Raw genomic sequence first — 24,024 nt, 5'->3', positions numbered from 1 at the left:
GCCAGTCCGGCGCCACCAAGAATACCAGCCCCCTGTGGCCTTCAATCTTGTGAATTATCCTGGCCAGCAAGGGCCACAATGAAAAGGCCTAAAGCAACCTGTCTTCCAGCTAGACCTGTATGACAGCATCTATGCCCAGGGACCACATATCCCTCCTGCGACTGAAGAATCGAGGAACCTTTGTATTGCGAGAAGTCGCCAGCAGCTCTAGGAATGGAAGGCCCCAGCAATCCAAATCAGCTGAAACACCTCAGCTGACAACACCCATTCTCCCATGGGTCTAGACTCTCCCTGCTCAGAAAGTCTGCTCTTACGTTGTCTTTTCGTGCAATGTAAGAGACCAATATCATCCTTAGATGTCCTTCCGCCCATTCCATAAGTTGGGTCTATTTCCTGCTACACTTGCTGGCTCTTGGTTCCTCCCTGGCAATAGATGTAGGCCACCGTCGTCATGTTGTCAGACATCATGTGGACCGCTTGATCCTGCAGCCTGTGGCTGAACTGCAAGCATGCCAATCGGACCACCCAGACTTCCAGGCGATAGATGTTCCAGCAGAGCACCTCAGCATTACAACACCCTTGGGCCGTCAGCTCCTGACAGTGAACTTCCCAACCCTGGAGTTTTCTGTCGAAAGTACCAACCAGGTCGGGGAGGACAAGGAAACTCCCTTTCTCAGATGAACCTCCTGCAACCACCACTGGAGGCGAGAGCAGATTTCCATTGGCAAGTGGAACCTAACAGAATAGTCCTGAGACTGCAGGTTCCAATGAGACAGTAGCAAGCGCTGTCTCAGGAAACCCAGCTACCAGCCCAAGGCACACCTCTGAGGGACCACGGAAATCACCTCAGGAATTCTCAACTGGGGACAGGTACCTTTTGGAATCACCACAGGAGAGCAGGACTTTCTTTTCCTGAATTCAAATTTCTCCATCCATAAAACCCGAAGCAATCCCCATAGGGAGATGCATGTCTACAGTCTGCTGGAGACAGAATACTGGCAGGCTGGGTCACTGCAGGAGTATATATACAGTTATGTTAGCTTGCTCTGTCTCCATCTGTTGGCAGGGGAGCATAACCCACGCGTCCTGAGTCCATCTGTCTGCACGCTAGGAAAATAAAAATAAAGTTAAATGCATCCTAAATTCAAACATTGAGCAGTCTTCTCTCACCTTCTTACTGTAGATGCAGGCAGACCCCTGAATCAGCAGAGCCGCTTCAGCAAAATTCATGGTGGTTTTCCCTCCATCGAAGGAAATGCAGATCTGATCTAACTGTAGAGAGGGAAAATTTGCTGCATGTCAGATGCCAGAGGCAGACAAAACCATACCTCCTGCACATACCTGAGCATTAACTGTAGTGGTGGTAAATTTGAGGTCTACAGTCACAAGTGTTTTTAATTTAATTTCAAATTTACAAACCACATTTCCTAATTCATCACAACAGAGCAATGCACAGCAAATAACACAGAACAATGTAACATAAACAGCAATGACAAAATAGGTCAAACAAGGCCATAAATGAGCAAATATAAATCACACAATTATTAAATGTTAAAAAACTAAAATAGCATCAAAATATATAGACACATATATAGCATAAAATCTGTCGAAGTCTGATCAATAATGCAAGAGATAAAAAAGTACAGTACATTAAAAAGCAACATTATCAGGCCTTTCCTAAAGAGCATACAGTTGTGTCCAAGCCTCAAACTGCAGAGAAGCAACAAGAGTTTAGAGAAGGAATGTCAGGTAAGCTTCTTGATTGGTTCTCTATTAGAGATTTGTGGCACAATGGAGTTTTCTTTAGATAACAAAATGCCTTCTAAAGAAAAGTCAAACAGCCAGGGAAATTTATTTTTTGCAAAAGCAGGAAAACAGCACTTATTTTACTAACAAGGTAAAATAGAGCTGTAAGCAGCCAGGGACTCAACTCATACAGAAGCAGAAAGAAAAGAACTTCACATACAAAACAATATGGAAGATCTAGTAGCTCAAAACAGTTCAGTACTAGACTTAACTCAATATAGTCCAGCACAGTGACATGAAACAAGTTTCCAACAATTTCAAACAATCTCTCTCTTACATACAATTAACTGACCAGGTAGCAACCAGATATAAATCAAGTTCAGCTTAGGTAGAGTCCATTAGGACCACTTTACACCTATGGGAATTCAGCACCTTGAATATTGTGTACAATTCTAGTCGCCGCATCTCAAAAAAGGTATAGTTGTGATGGAGAAGGTACAGAGAAGGGCGACCAAAATAATAAGGGGAATGGAACAGCTCCCCTATGAGGAAAGACTAAAGATGTTAGGGCTGTTCAGCTTGGAGAAGAGATGGCTGAAGGGGTATATGATAGAGGTCTTTAAGATCATGAGAGGTTTTGAACGAGTAGATGTGAATCGGTTATTTACACTTTCGAATAATAGAAGGACTAGGGGGCATTCCATGGAAGTTAGCAAGTAGCACATTTAAGACTAATCGGAGAAAATTCTTTTTCACTCAATGCACAATAAAGCTCTGGAATTTGTTGTCAGAGGATGTGGTTAGTGCAGTTAGTGTAGCTGGGTTCAAAAAAGGTATGGATGAGTTCTTGGAGAAGTCCATTAACGGCTATTAATCAAGTTTACTTAGGGAATAGCCACTGCTATTAATTGCATCAGTAGCATGGGATCTTCTTAGTGTTTGGGTAATTGCCAGATTCTTGTGGCCTGGTTTGGCCTCTGTTGGAAACAGGATGCTAGGCTTGATAGACCCTTGGTCTGACCCGGAATGGCAATTTCTTATGTTCTTAATTCTCCCCACCCCTTCCCAGTGCAGAATTGATCTTTTTTTGTGCTGAATTTACAAAAGCCATGTCATATGAGCACAGCAATGTAAATAGCTGGCTCTCAGGCCAATACAGTAAAGTTCGCAGGAGAGCGGGCGAGCGCACAGGCCAGTGTCCTGTGCGCGTGATTCAGTAAACCAAAATATTTAAATTAGGGCCCGCAGTAAAAAGAGGCGCTAGGGACACTAGCACGTCCCTAGCGCCTCTTTTTAGACAGGAGCGGTGGCTGTCAGCGGGTTTGACAACCGACGCTCAATTTTGCCGGCGTCAGTTCTCGAGCCCGCTGACAGCCATGGGTTCAGAAACCGGATGCTGGCAAAATTGAGCGTCGGGTTTTCAACCCGCGGGCTGCTTTTAAATTTAATTTTTTTAACTTTTTGGGACCTCTGACTTAATATCGCCATGATATTAAGTCGGAGGGTGCACAGAAAAGCAGTTTTTACTGCTTTTCTGTGCACTTCCCCGGCGCCGGCAGAAATTAACACCTACCTTTGGGTAGGCACTAAATTTCTTAAAGTAAAATGTGCGGCTTGGCTGCGCATTTTACTTACTGTATCGCGCGGGGGGGGGGGGGCTGGACACGCGTTTTCGACGTGCTATTATCCCTTACTGAATAAGAGGTAACGCTACCGCGTCGAAAACGCGCGTCCAAATGCTGATTAACAGTATCGGCCTGTCTGTTAGCTGACAAGAGCGTGCAGTTCTGTCTGCTGGACGGGGGGGGGGGGGGGGGGGGGGAGCACTGCAAGGCCACAAGCAAAAAAGGGGATGGAGCTGGTAATTTCTTCTAGAGCTGAGTGACTTTCAGAATGAGCCATGCGCTGTTCTTACTACTGCACTCTTGCAATTTCAAGCACTGCACAGTTCATGGCTGACAACTCCACAATGCAAAAAAGACAACAGCTTTTAAGGATCAAATTTATTCAGGGAATAGCCACTGCTATTAATTGCATCAGTGGCATGGGATCTTCTTAGTGTTTGGGTAATTGCCAGGTTCTTGTGGCCTGGTTTGGCCTCTGTTGGCAACAGGATGCTGGGCTTGATGGACCCATGGTCTGACCCAGCATGGCAAGTTCTTCTGTTCTTATGATGATGCCCACAGCACGTCAGTGAGCAGGAGAGGAAGGAACAGGGGAATCTAAGATGAAGACTGATAGCTGGGAGAGGCTAGTGAGGGCGGGGAAAGATAAAGAGTGTGTGGAAGAAGATGAGCTGGGAGAAGTGTGGGAGAGAGTGTTGGAAGGATGGATAGAGGGGAAAAGAAGCGTGCTCTACTGCCTAACGGTTAGGGCTTTTAAAACTTCAGGGATTTTTATTTGGCAGTTTGCAGAACCCCAGAGGAAAATGCAGGCAGCACCAACTGCTTTCAACTGCTCACCTGTGGCAACAACTATGGACACCAGAAAATGCTATATTGCCACAAGTATTAGCAGCTGCAAGAAGTCAGCACTGCCTGCAGCGCTGATCTCCCCTTAGACTTTGTGGACTGGTAAAATAAAATGACCTAGTTATGGTGCACTTTTACTGTACTCCTAGAATTATTCTCCAAAAACTTGGAACATTTTCATCTTTGAATAAGAACATTTTTTATCTGTTTTGAAGTTTAAATTCCTACTCAAAGACAGTGATTATAGTGTATTATTTTGATAAACATGGTATGCAGAATTTTACAATACTGTGCACATAATTTTGTTTTTCATAAAATTTCCCCAGGAGTATCACTTACCTCCTAGTCTCTCTTGGTGGCAATATAACATCACTTTTACATATAAATCCCCCCCCCCTTTTTTTATGGGGGGGGGTGAACTAGGTATTCTAGATAAGGATGTTATACAGCTCTATTTGAGCACTATTTCTCTGGCATTGGGTATTTCAATATCTTTCCGAGTCTGCAAACTGGGAAATTAAATACAATTTTATAAAAAAATTAAACAGGTAAAATCTCGCTCACCAAGGATGGAACAGTTTTTAAAAATGTGTGCATCAGCAGGAAAAAAAAAGTTCTTTATAGCTTTTTTTTCTTTGCCTTTTCATTCTTTTTTCTCTTTCCCTCCCAGTTCTTTTCTCTCCCACATTCCCCCCTTCGACAGTATAGCAGCTTTTCCCAACTCCACTGAGCTCCAGTGCTGCTGCTTATCTTGGCCCCAGGTACCAAATTTCCCAGCCATGCTACTCACTTCCTCCAGATATTCCCCCAGCTGAGCTGCCACATCCACTTCCCAGTTCTTGGTCAGATCCCGAATGGGCTGTAAAAGGTGCATGAATCGTGACTCCACATCTTCCATTTTCCTAGAAATGATCACATTCACAATGTAAATTATCTTGATCAACTCAAGTTAACAGATCAGTTCTCTGTTTCCACTTTTAGGAAGACCTGTTCAGCAGAAACAAGAATTCTTGGGCAAGTGCTGTGTAATCAGGAACCCCATCAAGGAGGTTTCAATAAAGTCTGAGCAGTTTCTTTTGGTCTTGGATATCACTTTTGTATTCTAGGAGTTTTGCCACAGAAAGGTACTGGAAATAAAATCCTTTCGCCATTAGACCTAGCAATCTTTCTTCTCTAGAAAAAGTATCTTATTACATCTCCAGAAAGCTAATCTCTCCAGTGCAAGGTTGAAGTACATTGGTAGGGCAACATGTGAAAGAAGCTTACACTGCTTCTCCATGTACTATGATCACACTGTGGATAAAGAAAACTTGGTTCTTACCTGCTAAGTTTCGTTCGTGAAGTACCCCAGATCAGCCCAGACAAGTGGATTTTGCATCCCTACCAACAGATGGCGGCAGAGAACAAAACTTTGAGGCACTTTTACATAACCAAGAGTGCCATCTGCAGTCCCTCAGTATTGACCTGTGCCCAAGCCAACTAGAGTGAAACATAACTATCCCCTGTCCTCCTAGGACAAATGTCAAACCAAGGGTTGGGGACCCCTGAACTAGAGGCCCACAACAAACCCACGGAACCAATTAAAACCTGGTAGTCCTGTTTAGGTTCTGAATATACAAATAATGAAAATCCTCAAATTGCATTCATGCAAGTCTTACTGTCTTCGGTCTTTCATAAATAAGGGGGCTGGGTCTCTAGAGTTATCTGTGGTACTTCAGAAATGAAAATTAGCAGGTAAGAACCAATTTTCCTTTCCCGTTCATACCCCAGATCAGTCCAGACTCGTGGGATGTACCAAAGCACCCCTACACTGGGCGGGCATGTGAAAGACCCGCTCTCACCAAAACTCAGGTCCACTGGTGCCTGAACATCCAACCAGTAATACCGAGAGAAAGTATGCAACGAAGACCATGTTACCGCTCAACAGATCCCCTATGGCAACATCATCTGACACTCAGCTCAAGGGGCCACCTGTGCCTTAGTAGAGTGTGCTCACACCACCTCGTGAACCTTACGACCCTTGCAAAGATAAGCCAAAACAATAGCTTCCTTTAACCAAATGAGCAATAGCGCCGTTAGAAGCCTTTCATCCCTTCTTTGGCCTGTCAAACAAAACAAATATATGATCCGACTGCCGGAAACTGTGGGTAACCTTCAGATACTGCAACAGTACCCGAACATCCACCAAATGAAGTTCCCTTGCCTCTGGTGTCTCAGATGACCAATTCGGAAATGTGGGAAGTTCCACTGTCTGGATAAGGAAAAACGAGAAAACCACCTTGGGCAGAAACGAGGGTACCATGTGCAAAGACACTCTGTCATCCGAATTCTCAGAAACGGCTCTCTACAGGACAAAGACTGCAGTTCCAAAATCCGTCTGACCGAGCAAATTGCCACCAGAAAAACCACCTTCAAGGGTAAGATCCTTCAGCGACGTCTTCCATAATGGCTCGAACGGAGGTCCACATAATACTCGGACTAAGTTCTAACTCTACGCTGGACACAATCTGTGCACCAGCGACCGAAAATGCTTGACCCTCCCCCCCCCCTCTTCAAGAACGTTCCACATCCAGATGTGACATCAAAGGCCTCCCTTGTAGCTTACCTCTGAGCCATCTCAATGCTGCCACTTGAACCAAAGGGATTGTAAGTTAAGCCTTTTAGTCAAGCCCAGTCGTAAAAAAGCCAAAATAGGAGGCATCTTCATATGCAACAGGTCTAGACCTCCCTCTATATATCAAGACTCAGAGAGCCTCCACACTCGGCATAAGCCATAGACGTGAACAAGTCTCCTGGCCTGAAGCAAAGTGACAGTGGTAGCCCCTGAATAACCTTTTAACCTTAAAATGTCACAGTTCAAAAGCCAAGCCGCAAAACAAAAGCGATCTGCCCAATCCAAGAAGATAGGCCCAGGGGCCAGCCTAATGTGAAATGACTCAGATCTGCGAACTACAGCTGACTCGGCCACGCCAGAGCCCCAAGTACTACCTGACCCCGATGTGTCTCAACATGCAACCTATTAACGGCCATGGAGGAAATATGTACTGCAGGATCCCTTGTCAGCCACAGGAGAACTAAAGCATCTATCCCTCGGCTCAGACCTCTCTTCTGAGACTGAAAAACTGCAGCATCTTAGCATTTCTCCACAATGCCATCAAATCCAGCTGGGGCTTCCCCATTGAACCCAAATCAGGTCAAAGGCCTCCACCGACAACTCCCATTTCCCTGGGTCCAGCTGTTGCCTGCCAATATAGTTTACTTGCACATTGTCCACTCTGGCACATGCGAAGCTGCTATCCCTTCCAAATGCCTCTCTGCCCAGACAAAAAGCTCTTGGGCCTCCTGAGCTATGGCGAGACTTTTCATGCCGCCCTACCAATTAAGATACGCCAAAGTTGTTGCATTATCAGAGAAAAATCTCACCATACATCCTTGGGCCTGAGGGAGGAAAAACATCAATGCCCTGCAAACTGCCCTCATTTCCAAATGATTGATAGACTAGATGCTTCTGTAAGCAACCACGGACCTTAAGCCGTCCGTCCAAGGCAGACTGCCTCCCCAACCACTGAGGCTGGCATCTGTGGTCACCACTAGCCAGTCCGGAGTCTCCAGATCCACCCACTTTTCCAAAACTGTTGCAAGATATTCATCACGAGAGGCTGAATCTGGATTCCCCCTGCAGCCGTAAAGACCGTTGATATTTTATTTAGAGGTTTATATACCATCGTTCCAAGTGAAAATCACTAGATCACAACGGTTTACAGCATAAACATTCACAATTATAAGTGACCAGACAAAGGGGGGGAAAAAAAAAAAACACATCTTGAATGCTAATTGAGGCATGGTTCACAGGTAATAAGTGTAGGAGATGGTAAAGTCTCTTCATACAATCTGTTTCATAACTATAATTTTCCTGGGAATCATTCTATTGGAGTTTGTTACTTAAATATTATGGATTTGAGAAATCAGACAGTTTATGTTATATTAAATGCGTTTTGGAACAGCCATGTTTTCAGGTCCTGTTTGAATTTCTTTTTGTCTGTTGTAATTCTTAAGTCTTCGGGCATAGAATTCCATAGTTCAGGATACGCTATAGACCGTTATTTCTCATTTGCAAAAAGTGAAAGTTTTGTAATATTGGGATTGAGAGGAAACCTTTATTTTGTGGTCTCAGAGTTCGTTGAAGTTTGTGCTGTTTATGCGACACCCCAAACAGATCATTGATATTTAGGTTAATGTTATTGAATATTATCGTTAATGCTTTATATTGGATTCTTGATTGAATTGGTAGCCAGTGTAGTGCCTTCAATGTAGGAGTGATGTGTTCATATTTTCTGGTGCCAGATAACAGTCTTGCTGCTGCATTTTGGAGAAGTTGAAGAGGTTTTATGTGACATGCAGGAAGACCTAGGAGCAAGGAATTGCAGTAGTCCAGGTTCAAGAATATTAGTGTTTGTAAAATAGTTCTGAAGTCCATAGCAGTTAGTAATGGTTTCAAGCGGCTTAGTAGCCGCAACTTATTATAATCGGTTTTAATCAATTTACTGATATGTCCTTTCATTGATAAGTTTTCATCGAGTTGTACTCCTAAGTCTCTTACTTGCATCGATGGATTAATATGGCAATTTCCCAAATCTACAGCTATTTCTCCAACAATGGATTCCAAACAGGCCAGCGGCGCCCTCTGGAGAGACCGCAGATGGGCAAGCGCCCATGGCACCAAATCTAGCGTTGACGCATTGGAACCCAGCATCCATAAATAAACCCTAGCCTTGGGAACTGGCAGCCTCAAGAAAACGCCCTATCTGACCTTGAATCTTTGCAATTCTCTCCGAGATAAGGAAAAACTCCACCCAACCGGGTACCGAGCTGCATCCACAGATAGTCCAATGACTGGGTCAACACCAGATGACTCCAGGACAAATTTATCACTCATCTGAGCAACTGAAACACCTCCATCACCCGGTGCACCGCCTGACAACATTCCACTTCAGAGACTTTACTCGACTAGTCAGGCGTCCAGATAAGGGTGGACCAGAATCCCTTCTCTTCTTAAGACTGCCGCCACCATCACCTATGTGAACGTTCCATGGCCAACTCGAAGGGAAGGACCCAAAACTGGAAATGCTGTCCCAACACCATAAACCTCAAAAACTTCTAGTGCTCCAGCCGAATAGGGATATGCAAATAGACTTCTGTTAGATCAAAGGCCTCTAGAAATTCTCCTTTCCGAACCGCTACAATGACCATCCACAGCATCTCCATCCGGAAATGCAGTACCCACAGCACCAGGTTCACTTTCTGGAGATCCAAAATGGGTACCCTTTCCGGAGCAGGAAGGTACAATAGTGTCCAAATCTTGCAAACAAAGTAGAGGACGCAGTATCGCCTTCACTTGGATCGGAATACTCAATGGAACACCATGAAAGTGTCCTGTAATGGATGAGAAAGTTCTCTTATCACCTCAAGAACCCACTGGTCCAATGTGAACCTGGTCCATTCCTCGAAAAAGCAGGACAATCTCGCTCCTACTGCTTTGACTGAAGATTAGACCCACCTGACTTCATTGCAAAGTATTACCTCCTCTGGTCCCCCTGACCAGCACCATCCACGGAAATCCAGCAGGAACCCTAAAAGGACTGCTGCCGACCCTAGGCCTGCTTATGCCTTGCACCCGAGGCGATCTTGCCAAACCGAAAAACACCACAAATCCCTAAACCGGGCCACGGCGGAAAGGTCTTCTTGACAGCCTTCCTGTCCTTCGGCAATCTATTCCCATTGGATTCTCCCAGGCTTTTCAACAACTGCTCCAGGTCTTCGCCAAACAGCAGCTTACCCTTAAAAGGAAGATTACCTAGCTTCAACTTAGACCACCCATCCGCCGACCAGTTACGTAACCATAACAGCCTTCTCGCCGTCACCACAGAGACCATATTTCTGGCCACTGTCCAGACCAAGTCATATAGTGCATCCGCCACATAGGCCAGCCCAACTTCCATCCGAGCCGCCTGGTTAGAATGTTCTGGTGAATCGTCCTTCTCCTGTACCTTCTGCACCCAGCGCAAACATGCCAGCTGCATCAGGCTATCACAAAGTCGCCACCTAGAGGTTCAAGGCCTAAACCGCGAACATCCTCTTCAACTGGATCTCCAGCATGCGGTCCTGCTCTTCCTTTAGGGCAGCCAACCCTGCCATAGGAATAGTGGTCCTTCTTTGTAACTGCTGCATCCACCTTGGGCAGCCTCAGCTGCTCAACGGTCTTTTCCGTCAGCAGATACAATTTCACCATTGCTCTGCATGTCCTTCCAGCCAGTTCCCGGAAAATCCCACACTGGATCCACTAGCTTCCCGATCTTCTTGGGCAAGGGATTGGCCTTCGGTGGACTCCGCAGGCCATCCAGAACCAGATCCATACCCTCAATGTCTGAATCCTCCTGAGAGGCATTGATATCCAGCTCATCCAAGATATAAGGAATGAGAGGCTTCAAACTCCACCTTCCGAAATAACCGAACAACCATCGGGTCATCCCCTTCGGTTACCGGAGTCTCCTCCAAATTGGCCGCATCATTATTCATCCATGGATCGCTGACCAGTGTGCCTGTTCCTAGGACAACCCTGGGTCATCTCTCACCCAAGGACTGAACAAGCCCCAGGTGGCACAGCAAGGCTCCAGAGCCCCCCCACACACACACACAAGCCCAACATGACCCTTCTTAAGGGGCACTGCAGCCTCCCCCCTGGGGCCACTTCTCCGCCGTTCCTCGCCTGGTCAAATAGGCCTTGTGTAGGAGCAGAACAAACGCTGGAAGAAATCCTCCCCAGCCACGGGATCAGACTTCCACATTACCCCCACTCTCCAAAACCTCCTCCAAAGGCTGCCCCAAGAGGAAAAGAAGGGGGGTGTCCCTGGGCCCTGCGGGAGTGGCAGTCTTTCTGCTGCAAGTCTCAGGAAACACCTCCACACTCTGAGCTCCCCCACGTGCAACCGACACAGGGCCTGACGAGTGGGTGCTTCTGCGACCACCTGCCGCCTTTGCGGATTCCTCATCTCCCCGAGGAGCAATCGCTGCAAAGGGCACTCTAATTTAGCTGCAGTCGACGCGAGCCGCAGGCAGACAGAATTTGACACGCTGTGATGAGGATGTCATCGGGTCTACCACATGGCCACCTTGCCACTGATGCACCGGAAAAATCTATCTGCAGCCGCACTGAACAGGCACCCCCAACAAGCCCCAGGACCCCTGGCAACATTGGACAGCTCCAACTGCCTCTCCCCTATGCAATCGCAACCCTGCCGTACCAAGGCCTGCCCACAATGGACCCCAGCCTCAGCTCCAGCCAAAGGACTTCTTTTTTTTTTTTTAAATTTAAAACTGACTACAAAACAATAAATCCTGCAGGGATAAGGGAACCAGTGCCCCTGCCTATCAGTCCCCTGAGAAGATGGGGGCAGAGCCAGCCAGGGATTACCAACCCCTCGGTCGCCCAGCTACAGCTGAGGGATGGCCCACAAAATGTATTATGATAAATGACAAGGTTCACAAGATGAAGAAGAGCGAGGACATGCTTTAGATAGTGATGTTGTTCCCTATCAACCCTGTGTTCCTCGGTGGGTTTTGGACTGGTCTAGAAAGAATCAAAAAAAGAAATTTATCAGATAAGAGTAAATTTTACCTTTCTTTTCTTTCTGCTAGGCCAGTGCTTATATATGGGAGTTACCTAAGCTGCTCCTTACTGGGGAAGGAGGAAAACAGGGTTGTCTTAAGGATTTCTGCCCCAAAAGCAGAGTTTCCTTTGGCCTGCCCGTCCAATCTGTAATATTTTGCAAAGGAATTTAAGGATGACCAAGAAGCTGCCCTACAGATTTCTTCCAGGAAGGCTGAAGATGCCTCTGCTCATGATGATGACTGCGCCATCATGGAGGGTGCACAAAGTGACACAAGCATTTGTCTGCCCAATAACAGGTAAGTCAAGATTATTGTTTCCTTAGTTCTTGTAGCTAAGGTGGCTTTGGAGGCTGCTCCCCTCTTTGGGGGCTGCCAAACAATACAAAAAGCTTGTCCATTTTCCTAAAGTAATTTGTCACCTTGATGTACCTCAGAAGTATATGACACACATCCAGCAGATGCAGGCTCTTATCTTTCCATTAATAATTGCTGCTACTGAATGCTGGAAATGAAATTGGTTAAGCATAGGACTGGAAGAGGGAGGAGCCATTGGCTGAGGGTCCAACCGGACAGAAATGGGGGAAGCAGAAGAATGCATCTGAAGCCTCGAAAAAATTCCACCCAAGAAAAAGCAACCAGGTCCAGACCAAGCCCAGAAGGAAATGGAGCTGGTCCCACAGAACTGCCCTCGCCAGCGGAGGAGCCAGTCAAGGGAGAACCAAGATCTGGCGTCCCCACAGTCAAGGCCGTGACCAACCCATTATTCAGAGTGGGAAGAGCCAGGCTTAGTAAAGTCCGAGGAAGACAACTCTCCCTGAACATCTGATCAGCGCTGACCCAGGTTAGAAGTCAGGTCAGACTGAGAAGTCTTAATATGACAAGCAACACAAATAGGAAGATGCTTAGACGTCTTGCTTACCAGCTCCATCGCTGCAGTAAACCTACATAGAAACATAGAAATGACAGCAGAAAAAGACCAAATGGCCCATCCAGTCTGCCCAGCAAGCTCCCACACTTATTTTCAGTAAACATGCTTCGGAATGGCTCGCACTCAAAAATGAAATGTGCCCAAAAAAACAAGCGCCTAGAAGAAAGCACAGCAAGGTGCGTGCCAAGTTAAGTGCATAAAAAAGTTTGTGCATGTAAAAATTGCGCGCAAAACACGTGCACACAGCCAACACACTGCACACACCAACGGCCTATAGAGGGCAGCAAAACATAGTGTGAAAAAATGGCAGCCACGACCTACCACGCAGCGTGCAAGAAAAAAGCCTGTGTGGGGCCTAGCCCACCGGGGGCTGCTCAACCCGCCAGGCTGCCCAGGTCCCCAACTCTAACGGGAACAAACGTCGGCACAGTGAGCTGAGAATGGAGACAGGAGGAAGTCCTGAAATCCCTCTAACTCTCAGATTCAGGTAAAATCTCTTTTTTTTTTTTTTTTTTTTTTTAAACCTTACCTGAGCTCAGCACTTACCAGCTGAGTACAGAGACGGTCTCCGGCTGCGAGGGGAAAGATCATCCGCCGTCACCACTGTGCTCGACCTCCTGTACCCGCTACCTTTCAGCTAAGCTAGCAGCTAAGCCCACACCGGAATACCCAGTTACCGGACCAAGGCACACCTCTGAGGGACCATGGAAATCACTTCAGGAATTCTCAACTGGGGGAGGGAACTTTAGGTATCACCGCAGGAGAACAGGGCTTTCTTTTACTGAATTTAGAACTTCAAATTTCTCATTTCAAAAAGCTAAAAGCAATCCCCATAGAGAGATGTACATCCACCATCTGCTGGAGACAGAACATACTTGAGGACTGGGGTCACTGCTGGGTTATATAATCTGTGACATCAGCTTGTTCCATTTCCATCAGCTGACAGGGGAGCATAAACCCACTGGTCCAGAGTCCATCTGTCTACATGCTAGGAAATACCTTTTCTACATTGGATAATGAAGAAGCTTCAGAAATAGAAAATGAGGGAATATCTGAAATGGATCTAGTCATGCTTAAACATTATCAAAGATTATAAAAGAGGAAGCTTTTTCTGCTGAGAGACAAAGTCATCAGAGGAACCAATTTGGGTAATAATTTTGATGGAGACACAACAGTTAAATGCCTTCCAGGATCCTCAGCAAGTAGAAATGCCAACAAGATAATCAACACAATTACAAAAGAAAGTAGAGACTCCAGTATCAATGTTATCATCCATCTGGAGACCAATGACCTTGGTATCCTTGCAGTACAGAAAGATTTCCAAAATCTAGGGACAAAGATTAGACATATGGCAAAGCCATTGCCTTTTCAGAAGTATTACCTGTTCATGGAAAAAGGAAGGAAGGGCTCTGTCATATAAATAACTTCAATGTTTGGCTCAAAGCATGGTGTAAATCAAGTGGATTTGATTACATTGGTGGATGGGGCAGAGTATGGAACAGTAAAATGTTATACTGTAAAAATGGTCTACATTTGTCCTTGGCTGGAAAGAGGATGCTAAGTGAGAAGTTCAGAGCATATACTATGCTCTGTATTTAAACTAGAAGGCTGGGGTGGCAGGAGCTGGCCAATAGAATTGTCATGTCACCCCCCAAGCAAGACAGGAATTGAGAAAAGAAAAACAACGTCAATCAGATCAAAATAGCAGAAAAGATGTCTAATAAGAGCAGCAACCCTAGGGAGACAAGTTGGAAAGCTATGACCACAAATGCTTGTAGTCTGGGCAAGAAAATCCCAGACTTGCAGGCCTTAATGGTGAAGGCAGAATTGGTCATTGTTGATGTTACAGAGACATGGTTCACGGATTCTCAAGACTGGGATACGGCCATACCGGGCTATAACTTGTTAAGGAAGGACAAAGTGGACAGAAAAGGGGGAAGAGTAGCTCTTTATGTCAAAAATAATATCCAGGCAACTGAACTGCAAGAAATAGGGGGTAGAGAAGAAGCATTATGGGCCATCCTAAAAGAGGATGATACATCCATTTTTACTGGAGTGGTTTACAGGCCTCTGACTCAAACTGAAGAACTAGACAAAGATCTAGTCGAAGACATCCAAAAGGTGGGAAAGAAATGAGAAGTGTTGATTGTTGGAGATTTTAATCTGCCAGACACAGACTGGAGAATCCATCAGAAGTAGAGAGAGAGAGAGTGGATGCCCTGCAAGGGACTCTGTTCAAATAAATGGTAATGGAACCCACGGGAGGGGGGGAGTTATTCTAGACTTAAATCACTAAACGGGGATAATGTCTCTAATGTCCGGGCAGGTGCCTCGGCACCAGTGATCATCAAATGGTATGGTTCGATATTGCAAATAGGATACAGAGAAGTCACACAAAGACCTGAGTTTTGAATTTCAAAAATACAGACTTTGTCAAAATGGAGAGGTACCTGGGAGGTAGAACTAGAAGACTGGGAGAAAATGAGAGAGTTGGAACAACTAAAAGGAGCAATTACAAAGGCAACTAATCTATATGTTAGAAAAGTAAACAAAAGCAAGAGAAATAAATCGATCTGATTCTCAAAGGAGGTGGCTGAAAAAATAAAAGCAAAAAGAACAGTGTACAAGCAATATAAAAAAATCCTAAAAAGAGAAACAAGGAAGAATATCTGGTAAAACTGAGGGAGACACTGGTGCAAGTATGCTCACAGCAGATCCCACAGTGCTCCATCCCTAACACACAGGCCGATACAGTAAAATTCGCGGGAGAACAGGCGAGCACCTGCTCTCCTGTGCGTGCGATTCAGTAAAAAAAATATATATATATATTCAAAATAGGGCCCGCAGTAAAAAGAGGTGCTAGGGACACTAGCGCATCCCTAGCGCCTCTTTTTTGACAGGAGCGGCAGCTGTCAGCGAGTTTGACAGCCGGCGCTCAATTTTGCCGGTGTCGGTTCTCAAACCCGCCGACAGCCACAAGTTCGGAAACCGGACGCCGGCAAAATTGAGCGTCCAGTTTCCAACCTGCGAGCCACGGGCTAACAGTACATTCCATTGGAGCGCACTATACTGAATCGGCCTGACAAATTGCTCTGGTAACAGAAAGCCCGAGTTGTAACAGAGGATGGAGTACTGTGGAGCCTGCTGTAAGTACACACAAACTGGTGAAATGCCCATTTGTTTAAAGGAAGTTCTTACTGTAGTGCCAACTGGACCTGGAAGAGGAAAAAAGGCTTTTAGGCTCAGAGGTGAAGGAAAACACACTGAGGGACACCAAGGGGAAAGGGGAAAACCTAAGCAGGGGTGAGAGAGAGTTTTGAGAGGGGAAAATGGATACTTCTCCCTCTCTCAATGATTCCTAGGGGAGGGGATGGGACTAACCCTCCTCAACCCATAATCTTCTGCCCCAGTGCCTATGAATACCTAAACTGAAAATTTGATCCTGTTTATAAAAAGTTGAGAAACACTATCCTACACCATCTGTTGGATTAAATATACTAAGAATTTATATAGCCAAACCCTGGAACACAAAGGCTATACAGAGATTAAATAGACTGTAGGTGAAAACTGTTTTTGGACTAATACTACCTTAAAGGCTATCCATTTATATATTATATATATTATATATGTATATGCCAGCGTCTTTCTCACCTCCGTCGACTCTCTAAACCGTGACTCCGGCCCTCTCCTTCGATGACTCACTACCACTACTCCAGCCCTCTCCCTCGGAGAGCTTCTGCCGCCGCTCAAGTTTTTCCCTGGTCTCCTCCCTTCTTCATATTCTCAGTGCCATTTTTGTTTTTCCCGCTCGACTCGAGAACGGAAAATGATGACGTAGTGTCTCAAGCGCACAAATTGGGCGTAAGAAACAACTGATACGCGTGCGGAAAGAGAGAAAGCAGGAGCCTGTGTACGCATGCGCAGGCCGGTAGGCGGCCGGACATGCGCGCATGCGCGGGTTGTTAGGCAGCCGGAGAATGTAAGAGATGTGCGCGCCTGCGCAGTAATACAAGCTAACTTCTTCCGGTAGTCGCGTTTAGCTGTGGCTTTTGTGCCCTTTGCTGCCAGACGGTTTGGGGCTGCGCTTGTGGCGAGTAGTGTAGCTATCGGGCGTAGAGGCTTGTGGATACCGAGCATGGGCGAGGTTAGGGTACCACGTCATCTCTTCCTCTGGAGCATGGCTGTCATCTACATGTTTGCGTTTAGCTCTCTGTATGTGCAGATCCCAGGTAAGGCTGCAAAGATGTGCGCTGGGTACTGGAGAGAGGAGGTGGAAGCCTCCGTAGAAGCAGAAAAAGAGCGCGGATGCTAGGCCTGGTTGGTGACGAGGGAGGGGATGCAGGATTTGTATGCGCAGCGGGCAGGAGCGACCGAGTACAGGACTCAGTGGGTGATGAGGGCTGGGGGTAGGGTGTAGATTCTGAATGTCCGGGGGTGGGGTGGGGGTAAGGCGGTGCTGTCCTTTCCTTTGAGCTTGGATTTACTGCGAAGTAACTGACAGGAGAATAAGTGATGAAACAAAGTACGGTATAATGTGCATTCAACTCGAATACTCCGCCTTTAACTTTGCATGTAGACAGGTCAAGACTGCCTGCTCTTAGGGATTTAAATGTTAAGCTATGCAGCCTTCTTCCTTACAGCCATCATAACAGAGATGTATTCAGGTTTGGTAGGATTCGCTGAAAATACTTAAGTATTGACGTACTGATTAATATTTTTTACTCAAAAAATCAGTTTTCCATATACAAAGATTGTGTTTAAATCCATGAACCTATGAGTCTGTTAGACTCGGCAAGGAGTTGGTGGTCTTAGAATGTGTTTATTTTTATTAGGGCTTGTCAGTTACAGCAAATGCTTAAAAGCAAGCTGGTAAAAGAGAGAGAAACGTCTTTGTTTCATGTTATGTAGGGAAAAATCACAAATTTATATATCTCCTTACCATATATGGCAAAAAGTGAATTAAATGCACCCAACACCCTGTGATATCAGTGCTGTGCTTGGCATAATCATCTCACAGTTGTTCAGTTTAAACGGCAAACTTAAAATTAACATAACCTCCACAGTTATACTTCTATACAGCTTTCCTCACGCAGAAATTTGACTTGAAGAGCTTCACAACAATATCATTTAAAAAAAAAAAGTATTCCTTGGCCTCAAAGAAATACAGCAATTTAAAAAAATCATGTGTAATATAAATGCAATTAATGTATCACAATTTATAACTGTAGTGTAGGCCACCACACACTCTCTAGGGAAGGATCAGCTAGCTACTAGTCCAACTAATCTCCATTTCTAGTAGAAAACCCCTTCAAAGTTTACCAGAGTTCATTCTTGTCCCCAATTCACCCTACTCCACTTCTTAAAAGGAGAGACAGTAATCCAATTAATCAACTAATCATCCTACCTTGAGGATAACAGGAAATTCCTCTGCTTTTAAAACAGCACTCAGACTGAGCACTTTAAGGGGCAGTTAATTTTTCTAGGCCAAGCTTTTTGGATGATTGTTCTGTAACTACATACAGCTGTACACTGTTATCCTCCCCAGTTCTACTTCACCAGCTCTACAGGAAGAAAGTTTAGGGTTTTTTTCACAATTGTTTCTTATCTGGTACCAGCAACCTCTTGCTACTACACTAGTTCTCAAGGTTGATCCATGCAGTGTATTGGCAGTAAGTTTCCTCTGATTAGCAGAGGCCTGCAGCTGTGTCATGCTGTATTAGCTCTGTGTTCAGCGAGGAAACAGGTTTGTGACCTAAAGACTTACAGATCTTAGACATCATTTCACAGCTGGGGACCCTATATACTTTTGCAAGTGTTAGGGCAGAGATGAAAAATAGAACACTTAGGAGCCAGGGAAATATTTTTTTTTCTCTGTTATCTTGCTCTTTTCTTTTCTCTTACTTCCAGACACTTTCTTCTTACCTCCCTACCCCAATCTTCCATTCAGGGACCCTTTCTCCTTTCCTTGCTTCAAGATGTTCTCCACTCACTTCCATTTCCCTGCCTGCTTGTTCATTTTGTGTGCACTCCTGGCATTTATTTGACTTATTCGGCCTTTCAAGCAATTCGAAGCAGATGACATTCAGATACTACTGTAGGTATTCTCTGTGGCTTGTAATAATTTTGCCTGCAACAATTACTGAGACTTCATTTCTGTGGCCCCCACCAGCAACCACTCCTGCCACCATTCCTGCTTCCCTACCTATATACCCTGTTGGCATCTTTTCCACTAGGCTCCAGATACCAAATTTTAGGTACCTGGGTGATATGGGCCTTGGGATTTTTCCATCCATTTTGTGGTGTCTTTGGCTGTGTTTCTGCAGTAATGACATGGATGCAGATTGTTTTACAATATATCTTCATGCTGCCACAAAGAACTGGGTGCCATGTTAATAGATTTGGACTAGTTTGGGAGAGGTTTAGTGCTTCCTGCAGTATAGACGCAGGAGGTGAAGATGAAGGCTGGAGTTGCCTTGTAAGCAGTGAAGGAGACTGACTCCTAAAGGGCTGGAATGCTTGGCAGCTTCAGCTCATTTTCAACTCTCAAAAGAAATTAAAATTAAAAAAAAAATCTGCACCATTTAATTGTATTCCAGGCTCACTGTCATTCCTCACCCCCCCCCCCTCCCGTCAGAAAATGCTTGCAGAATTTGTTAATTTGTTGCAAAAAGGAGTTGAATTAGCACAAGTTGAAACCATGTAACCATGGTCCAGTATAGGTGAATGTGTGTGTAATTAGTTTGGCATACTTTGTATGTGTATTGAACATATTGCCTGTGTAGAGCCAAGGAAATGGATCCCTTTGGCAGCTGATTATTTGGCTGTGGAAGTGATGGGAGTAGTTTGTTTAAATTGGAACAGTAACTAGGGTTGAAGCCTTGACATTGATGCCACGGCTTGCAGGTTTCAAATTTGTGCTAATTCAACCCCTTTTTCCCCAAAAGTGGCCTGCTGGGTTAAAAATTGTCAGCTCCTGTCAAATACTATTAAATATGTAGGCCCCTACATTTGGTAGGAAATTCCTCTGCTCAGGGATCTCTAATTTGTAACAAATTCATGAATTTTAGTTGCTCTGCAGACCTTGTTACTGTCACCTTGACCCACCTATTGCTGAGTTGGCTTTTGCTTAGACACACAAATAAGATGGAGTCCCCAGCCAGCCAGAGGAGCAGATGCATCTGTCAAACCCAGATCATAGTTTGCAGTACTGCCACTGAGGCATTAGGCCAGTTATTTCTAATCTGTGAATGTAGTTTATCATTTCTACTGTGTTGTAATTTTTCTGAGTTAAGCCGAGTAGTTTCACGTGTCTCTTGCATTTTAGCACTGGGTTAAAGGGTCTTGTCATTCTGACAGGAGACATGTTAGCATCCATCTTGGATGAGTGTGCCTTCTTGATTGTCTGTGATGTCGATTCATAACTTGACTTTGTAATTCCACAAGTTACCCTGGCACATATCACAGCACAGAAGTTACAAGTCCCTTTTAAAATCCTAGAACAGCAGTTTAACTAGGAGCTCCCAGTTCTCCCTCTACCCCTGCTCCCCATTTAAAAATGAGATAAGTGGTTCTGTCTCTGTGTCCATAGTGTGGTGTTTGATGGTATCTCCTCCATATAAGCCCTGTCCTTGGGCATTAAACCCAGCTACTGGCTCTATATGCGTGCTGCAATCTCTGCCAGGGAACACTGCAGCTGCCACCATGACACACTGTTTGCCTTAGATAAAACTACCTTCTGCCAGGTTTCATACTTAATCCACAGCAACTGATATACTGCTTTAATGAGTTTGGGTTAAAGAAATTGTATTAGCAGTCTGTTAGGTTCATGGCCTTTGGAAGGAAAGTTTGTTTGTTTTTGTTTGTTTTGTTTTTTAAGGTAGTGCAGTCTCTTTGATTTTGGTATTTTTCAAGCCATGTTTTTGAAATGTTTGTTCCCTGTTTAGAGCACATGGTTATGAGTTAAGACAACTTATGCAATGCATGCATTCTAATCCTTGCTCTTATCAATGACTCTGGCTTCTTGCAAGCCACCTTCTCCTTTATCAGCCTCAGAGGGAGTTTACTATCTGTTGGAGGGAAGAAAGATGGAATGCTTACCCTGTGGCAAGGTTAAGGTCCTGGAGGGGATTTTATCTTGTGGCAGGGCAGGAACTTACCATCTGATAGAGCACAGTCTCATGGTGATGGAAATATAATAGATTTAAATTGCAACAGGGGTGCAGCCTTCAGGCAAGAGTACAGTTGGTCTCGCAGTGTCTCTCGTTCTGTGGCAGTTTAGATGTATAGGTGCTTTTAGAAATTTGTATTAGAATGATAAATATTTGTAGAACTTTCAGTGTGCCAAATACTATGCAAGATAAGTGTATGGTTGTAGTGCTGACATTGAGCTTGCACCTGGGTGGCATAAATATTTAGTTGGAGTGTGGGCATCCTAGTTTCACAGCCCTGAGATTGTAGGACCCTGCCAGCCCTCTGTAGAATAAAGCTAGGAGTGATAACTATGAAACTTGAACATGTGGCCTCTGCGTCTTCTCCATCTTGGTATCTCATTTTTCTGTTTGCTTGCTATCTATATGTGCTGGTAGTTTCCAACAGCCTTGGCTGTGATCTCAAGAATTTTGCCATATGAACACTTTTTCCATGTTTCACTTTAGGCTTTGCTAGTGAGAGGCTATTTTATGTTGACATCTGGATGCTCTGTGTATTGCAGACGGGAGCCAGCCCCAGCTGTGAGGAAAGAGGGTCAAGGGCACTAATTGCAGACTAAGTGCAGATTCCACTTATTCCTGCTAGATCAGTCTGTCTAGAATAAGCATTTCCTGTTCCACATCTGCTGGAGACAGGAATCCTGCCCCCCCCCCCCCCCACCACCACCACCACCACCTTATCTCTGGCTTATAAGGGAGATGTGGTCTTGGTCTCTTAGTGTTGCTGTGTTTAAAAAGGTTTGGGCAAGTTCTTGGAGGAAAAGTCCATTAACCATTATTAAGGAAGCGTTGCAGAAATTCACTTCTTATTCTTGGGATAAGCAGCTTGGAATCTCTCTACCCCTTGGGATCCTGCCAGGTACTGTTGGAAACGGGATACTGGGCTTGATGTACCTTTGATCTGACCCAGTATGTTTTCCAACAGTTACAGACACAAGGTGTCTTTGTTTACCAAAATATATAGCCCACCTTATTACCAAACACTTTTTCTTACCAAAAGAAAAAAAATCAAAACTTCCAGAGCCAAAGTTGGGCCTCAGTCTGGTTGAGCAACTCTTGCTCCTGAGTCATCAACCTACTCTACTGTATGGCTTCCCTCCCTGGCCATTCATCGGCAGGATATTTAAAGAGGATTATCCTTAAATAATCCTGGTTACCCCCAATTGGCCAAAGTGACCATGGTACACAGACCTAATGAGGCTCCTGGACAGTCCTCCCCTGAGTCTTTCCAGAGGCTACTGCGGCAGGGCACAGTCATTATGGAAGACCCTGTTCCGTTTTCATTATGTCCTGGCCCTTGAAAGGGAGTAGCTACGCAGAAAAGGTTGCTTCTCAATTAGTCACATCAGCCATGCTGAAGACACGCAGAACATCAACATCCCTAGCCTATATCCAGATCTGGTGCATATTTGAGGACTTCTGTCATAACCTCCAGGCATTGCCTTAGAAGTCAGACATTGCCAATATCCTGAATCTCCTTCAAAAAGGGCTGTATAAGGGCTTAGCCCTCAACTCCCTGAAGATAGAACAGACAGCCATATCTGGTTACAGATACTGTAAATAATGAATGTCTAGGTGTTGCACTAAGTCGAATGTATCCAATCTCCATTCTGGTTAGAGGTCCCTCAGCGGGATCTTAACCTGGTACTGGAAATCCTGACAGGCCCTCCCTTCAAACTAGTAAGACAGTCATCCTGAAAGGATCTCTTCCTGAAGACAGCCTTTCTTATTTGTTCTGCTAGCCATATCTCAGAACTACAGACCCTTTCATGCAGATCCTGTTACCCTTCATCCAGTCCCTTTCCTTCTGCCCAAGATGGTTTCTACCTTTCTTTTAAATCACTCCATCTCTCTCCCTGCCTTCAGAAATAGCAAGGATTGGAAAGGTGACTGGAGACTGAATCCTGGATGTAAGGTGCACCATATTAATTTACCTGATGGTAACTAATCGCTTCCAGAAAACAAATTGAGATTGTTTATCCTGTTTGGTAGTCCCTGGAGATGGGAGGCAACCTTCAGGGCTATCCTAGCAAGATGGGTCAAGGAAGCAATATCTTCGGCTTACCTATTCAAAGGGTTTCAGGTGCTCACAATACTCAGGACTTGTTCCACAAGGACTCGAGAATCGTTATGGGCAGAAGAATCTTCGATACACCCAGATGAAATTTGCAGGGCGGCCACGTGGCCATCCTTACTTTCCTTTATGAGGTTTTAAAAACTTGATGTCTGAACCTAGGCAGATTAGGGGTGGGTGGTCCTTAGAGCAGCCCAGTCTTCCCCCCTGCCCAACTCTGGTACAGCTTAGGTACTTCCTTCTAGTCCAGACTGGTCTAGCAGGAAGAATGCAAAATTTAGCCTTAATTGTTAATTTCCTTTCCTTGAGTCCTTCTAGCCCAGTCTAATTCCAACCCAGAGACTGATAGAAAGTGATTGGCTTCATAACTTTTCTATCTTCCTTTGTTCCCCCCCCCCCCCTCATCCCCCATCTGGGAATAGGGCTTGGGTTCTTGAGCTCCCTGTGTGATTTCAAAGCTTTTTGTTTTTCTCTTTTCAGACATATTTTTAGAGGGGCATTGGGGAAGATTTCCCCCCCCTTTTTTTTTTTGGTTGGTCAGTTTCAGGTTACTTTCCGTGAAATTGGGTTTGGTGGTTGTCTCCTTACTCTGACAAAATGCTCCTGGCACCTGTCTAAGACCACACCTCCTTTATAGCCAGTGATGAGGTCACAAGGGAAAAAAATGTTTGTTCTCAGTCGCTGGCAGTTGTGGAATTGGAAATCCACAGTCCAGTCCAGACTGGTCTAGCAGGACTAAAGGGAAGGAAAGGAAATTAACAGGTAAGGTTAAATTTCCACTTTTCCAGCAGCTATCAGAGGACAGATAGGGTTCAGAGGAGCATATCCCATATCTCTGCAAGGTTGTGTAAGCAGAGCCAAGCCTTTGCTGCTGGATATTTATCTTGATGAGGCAAATTCATTAATAACTTGACTCCTGTATATGCAGGA

General features: G+C 45.0%; 2 protein-coding genes across 2 annotated transcripts in view; one reads left to right on the top strand and one right to left on the bottom strand.

The window, feature by feature from the left end:
- The window catches only part of NCAPH2 (non-SMC condensin II complex subunit H2), a 244,419-nt gene extending 227,698 nt beyond the window's left edge, over positions 1 to 16,721 (bottom strand). Inside the window, exons 1-3 of the mRNA XM_029615302.1 lie at positions 16,465 to 16,721; positions 5,008 to 5,119; positions 1,171 to 1,272 (exon numbers count right to left, since the gene is read on the bottom strand). Of these exons, the coding sequence (XP_029471162.1) occupies positions 1,171 to 1,272; positions 5,008 to 5,115 (210 nt within the window). The 5' untranslated portion in view covers positions 5,116 to 5,119; positions 16,465 to 16,721. The remainder of the gene's footprint in view (positions 1 to 1,170; positions 1,273 to 5,007; positions 5,120 to 16,464) is intronic.
- Positions 16,722 to 16,807: 86 nt separating this feature from the next.
- LMF2 (lipase maturation factor 2) overlaps positions 16,808 to 24,024 on the top strand; it is a 57,289-nt gene continuing 50,072 nt past the window's right edge. Inside the window, exon 1 of the mRNA XM_029615301.1 lies at positions 16,808 to 17,042. Coding sequence (XP_029471161.1) covers positions 16,949 to 17,042 — 94 coding nt within the window. The 5' untranslated portion in view covers positions 16,808 to 16,948. The remainder of the gene's footprint in view (positions 17,043 to 24,024) is intronic.

This window comes from Rhinatrema bivittatum, chromosome 9 (genome assembly GCF_901001135.1).
Source record: "Rhinatrema bivittatum chromosome 9, aRhiBiv1.1, whole genome shotgun sequence".
Classification (NCBI taxonomy): Eukaryota; Metazoa; Chordata; class Amphibia; order Gymnophiona; family Rhinatrematidae; genus Rhinatrema; species Rhinatrema bivittatum.
Note: the sequence above shows the minus strand (reverse complement) of the source record. Positions and strands in the feature narration are given on the sequence as shown.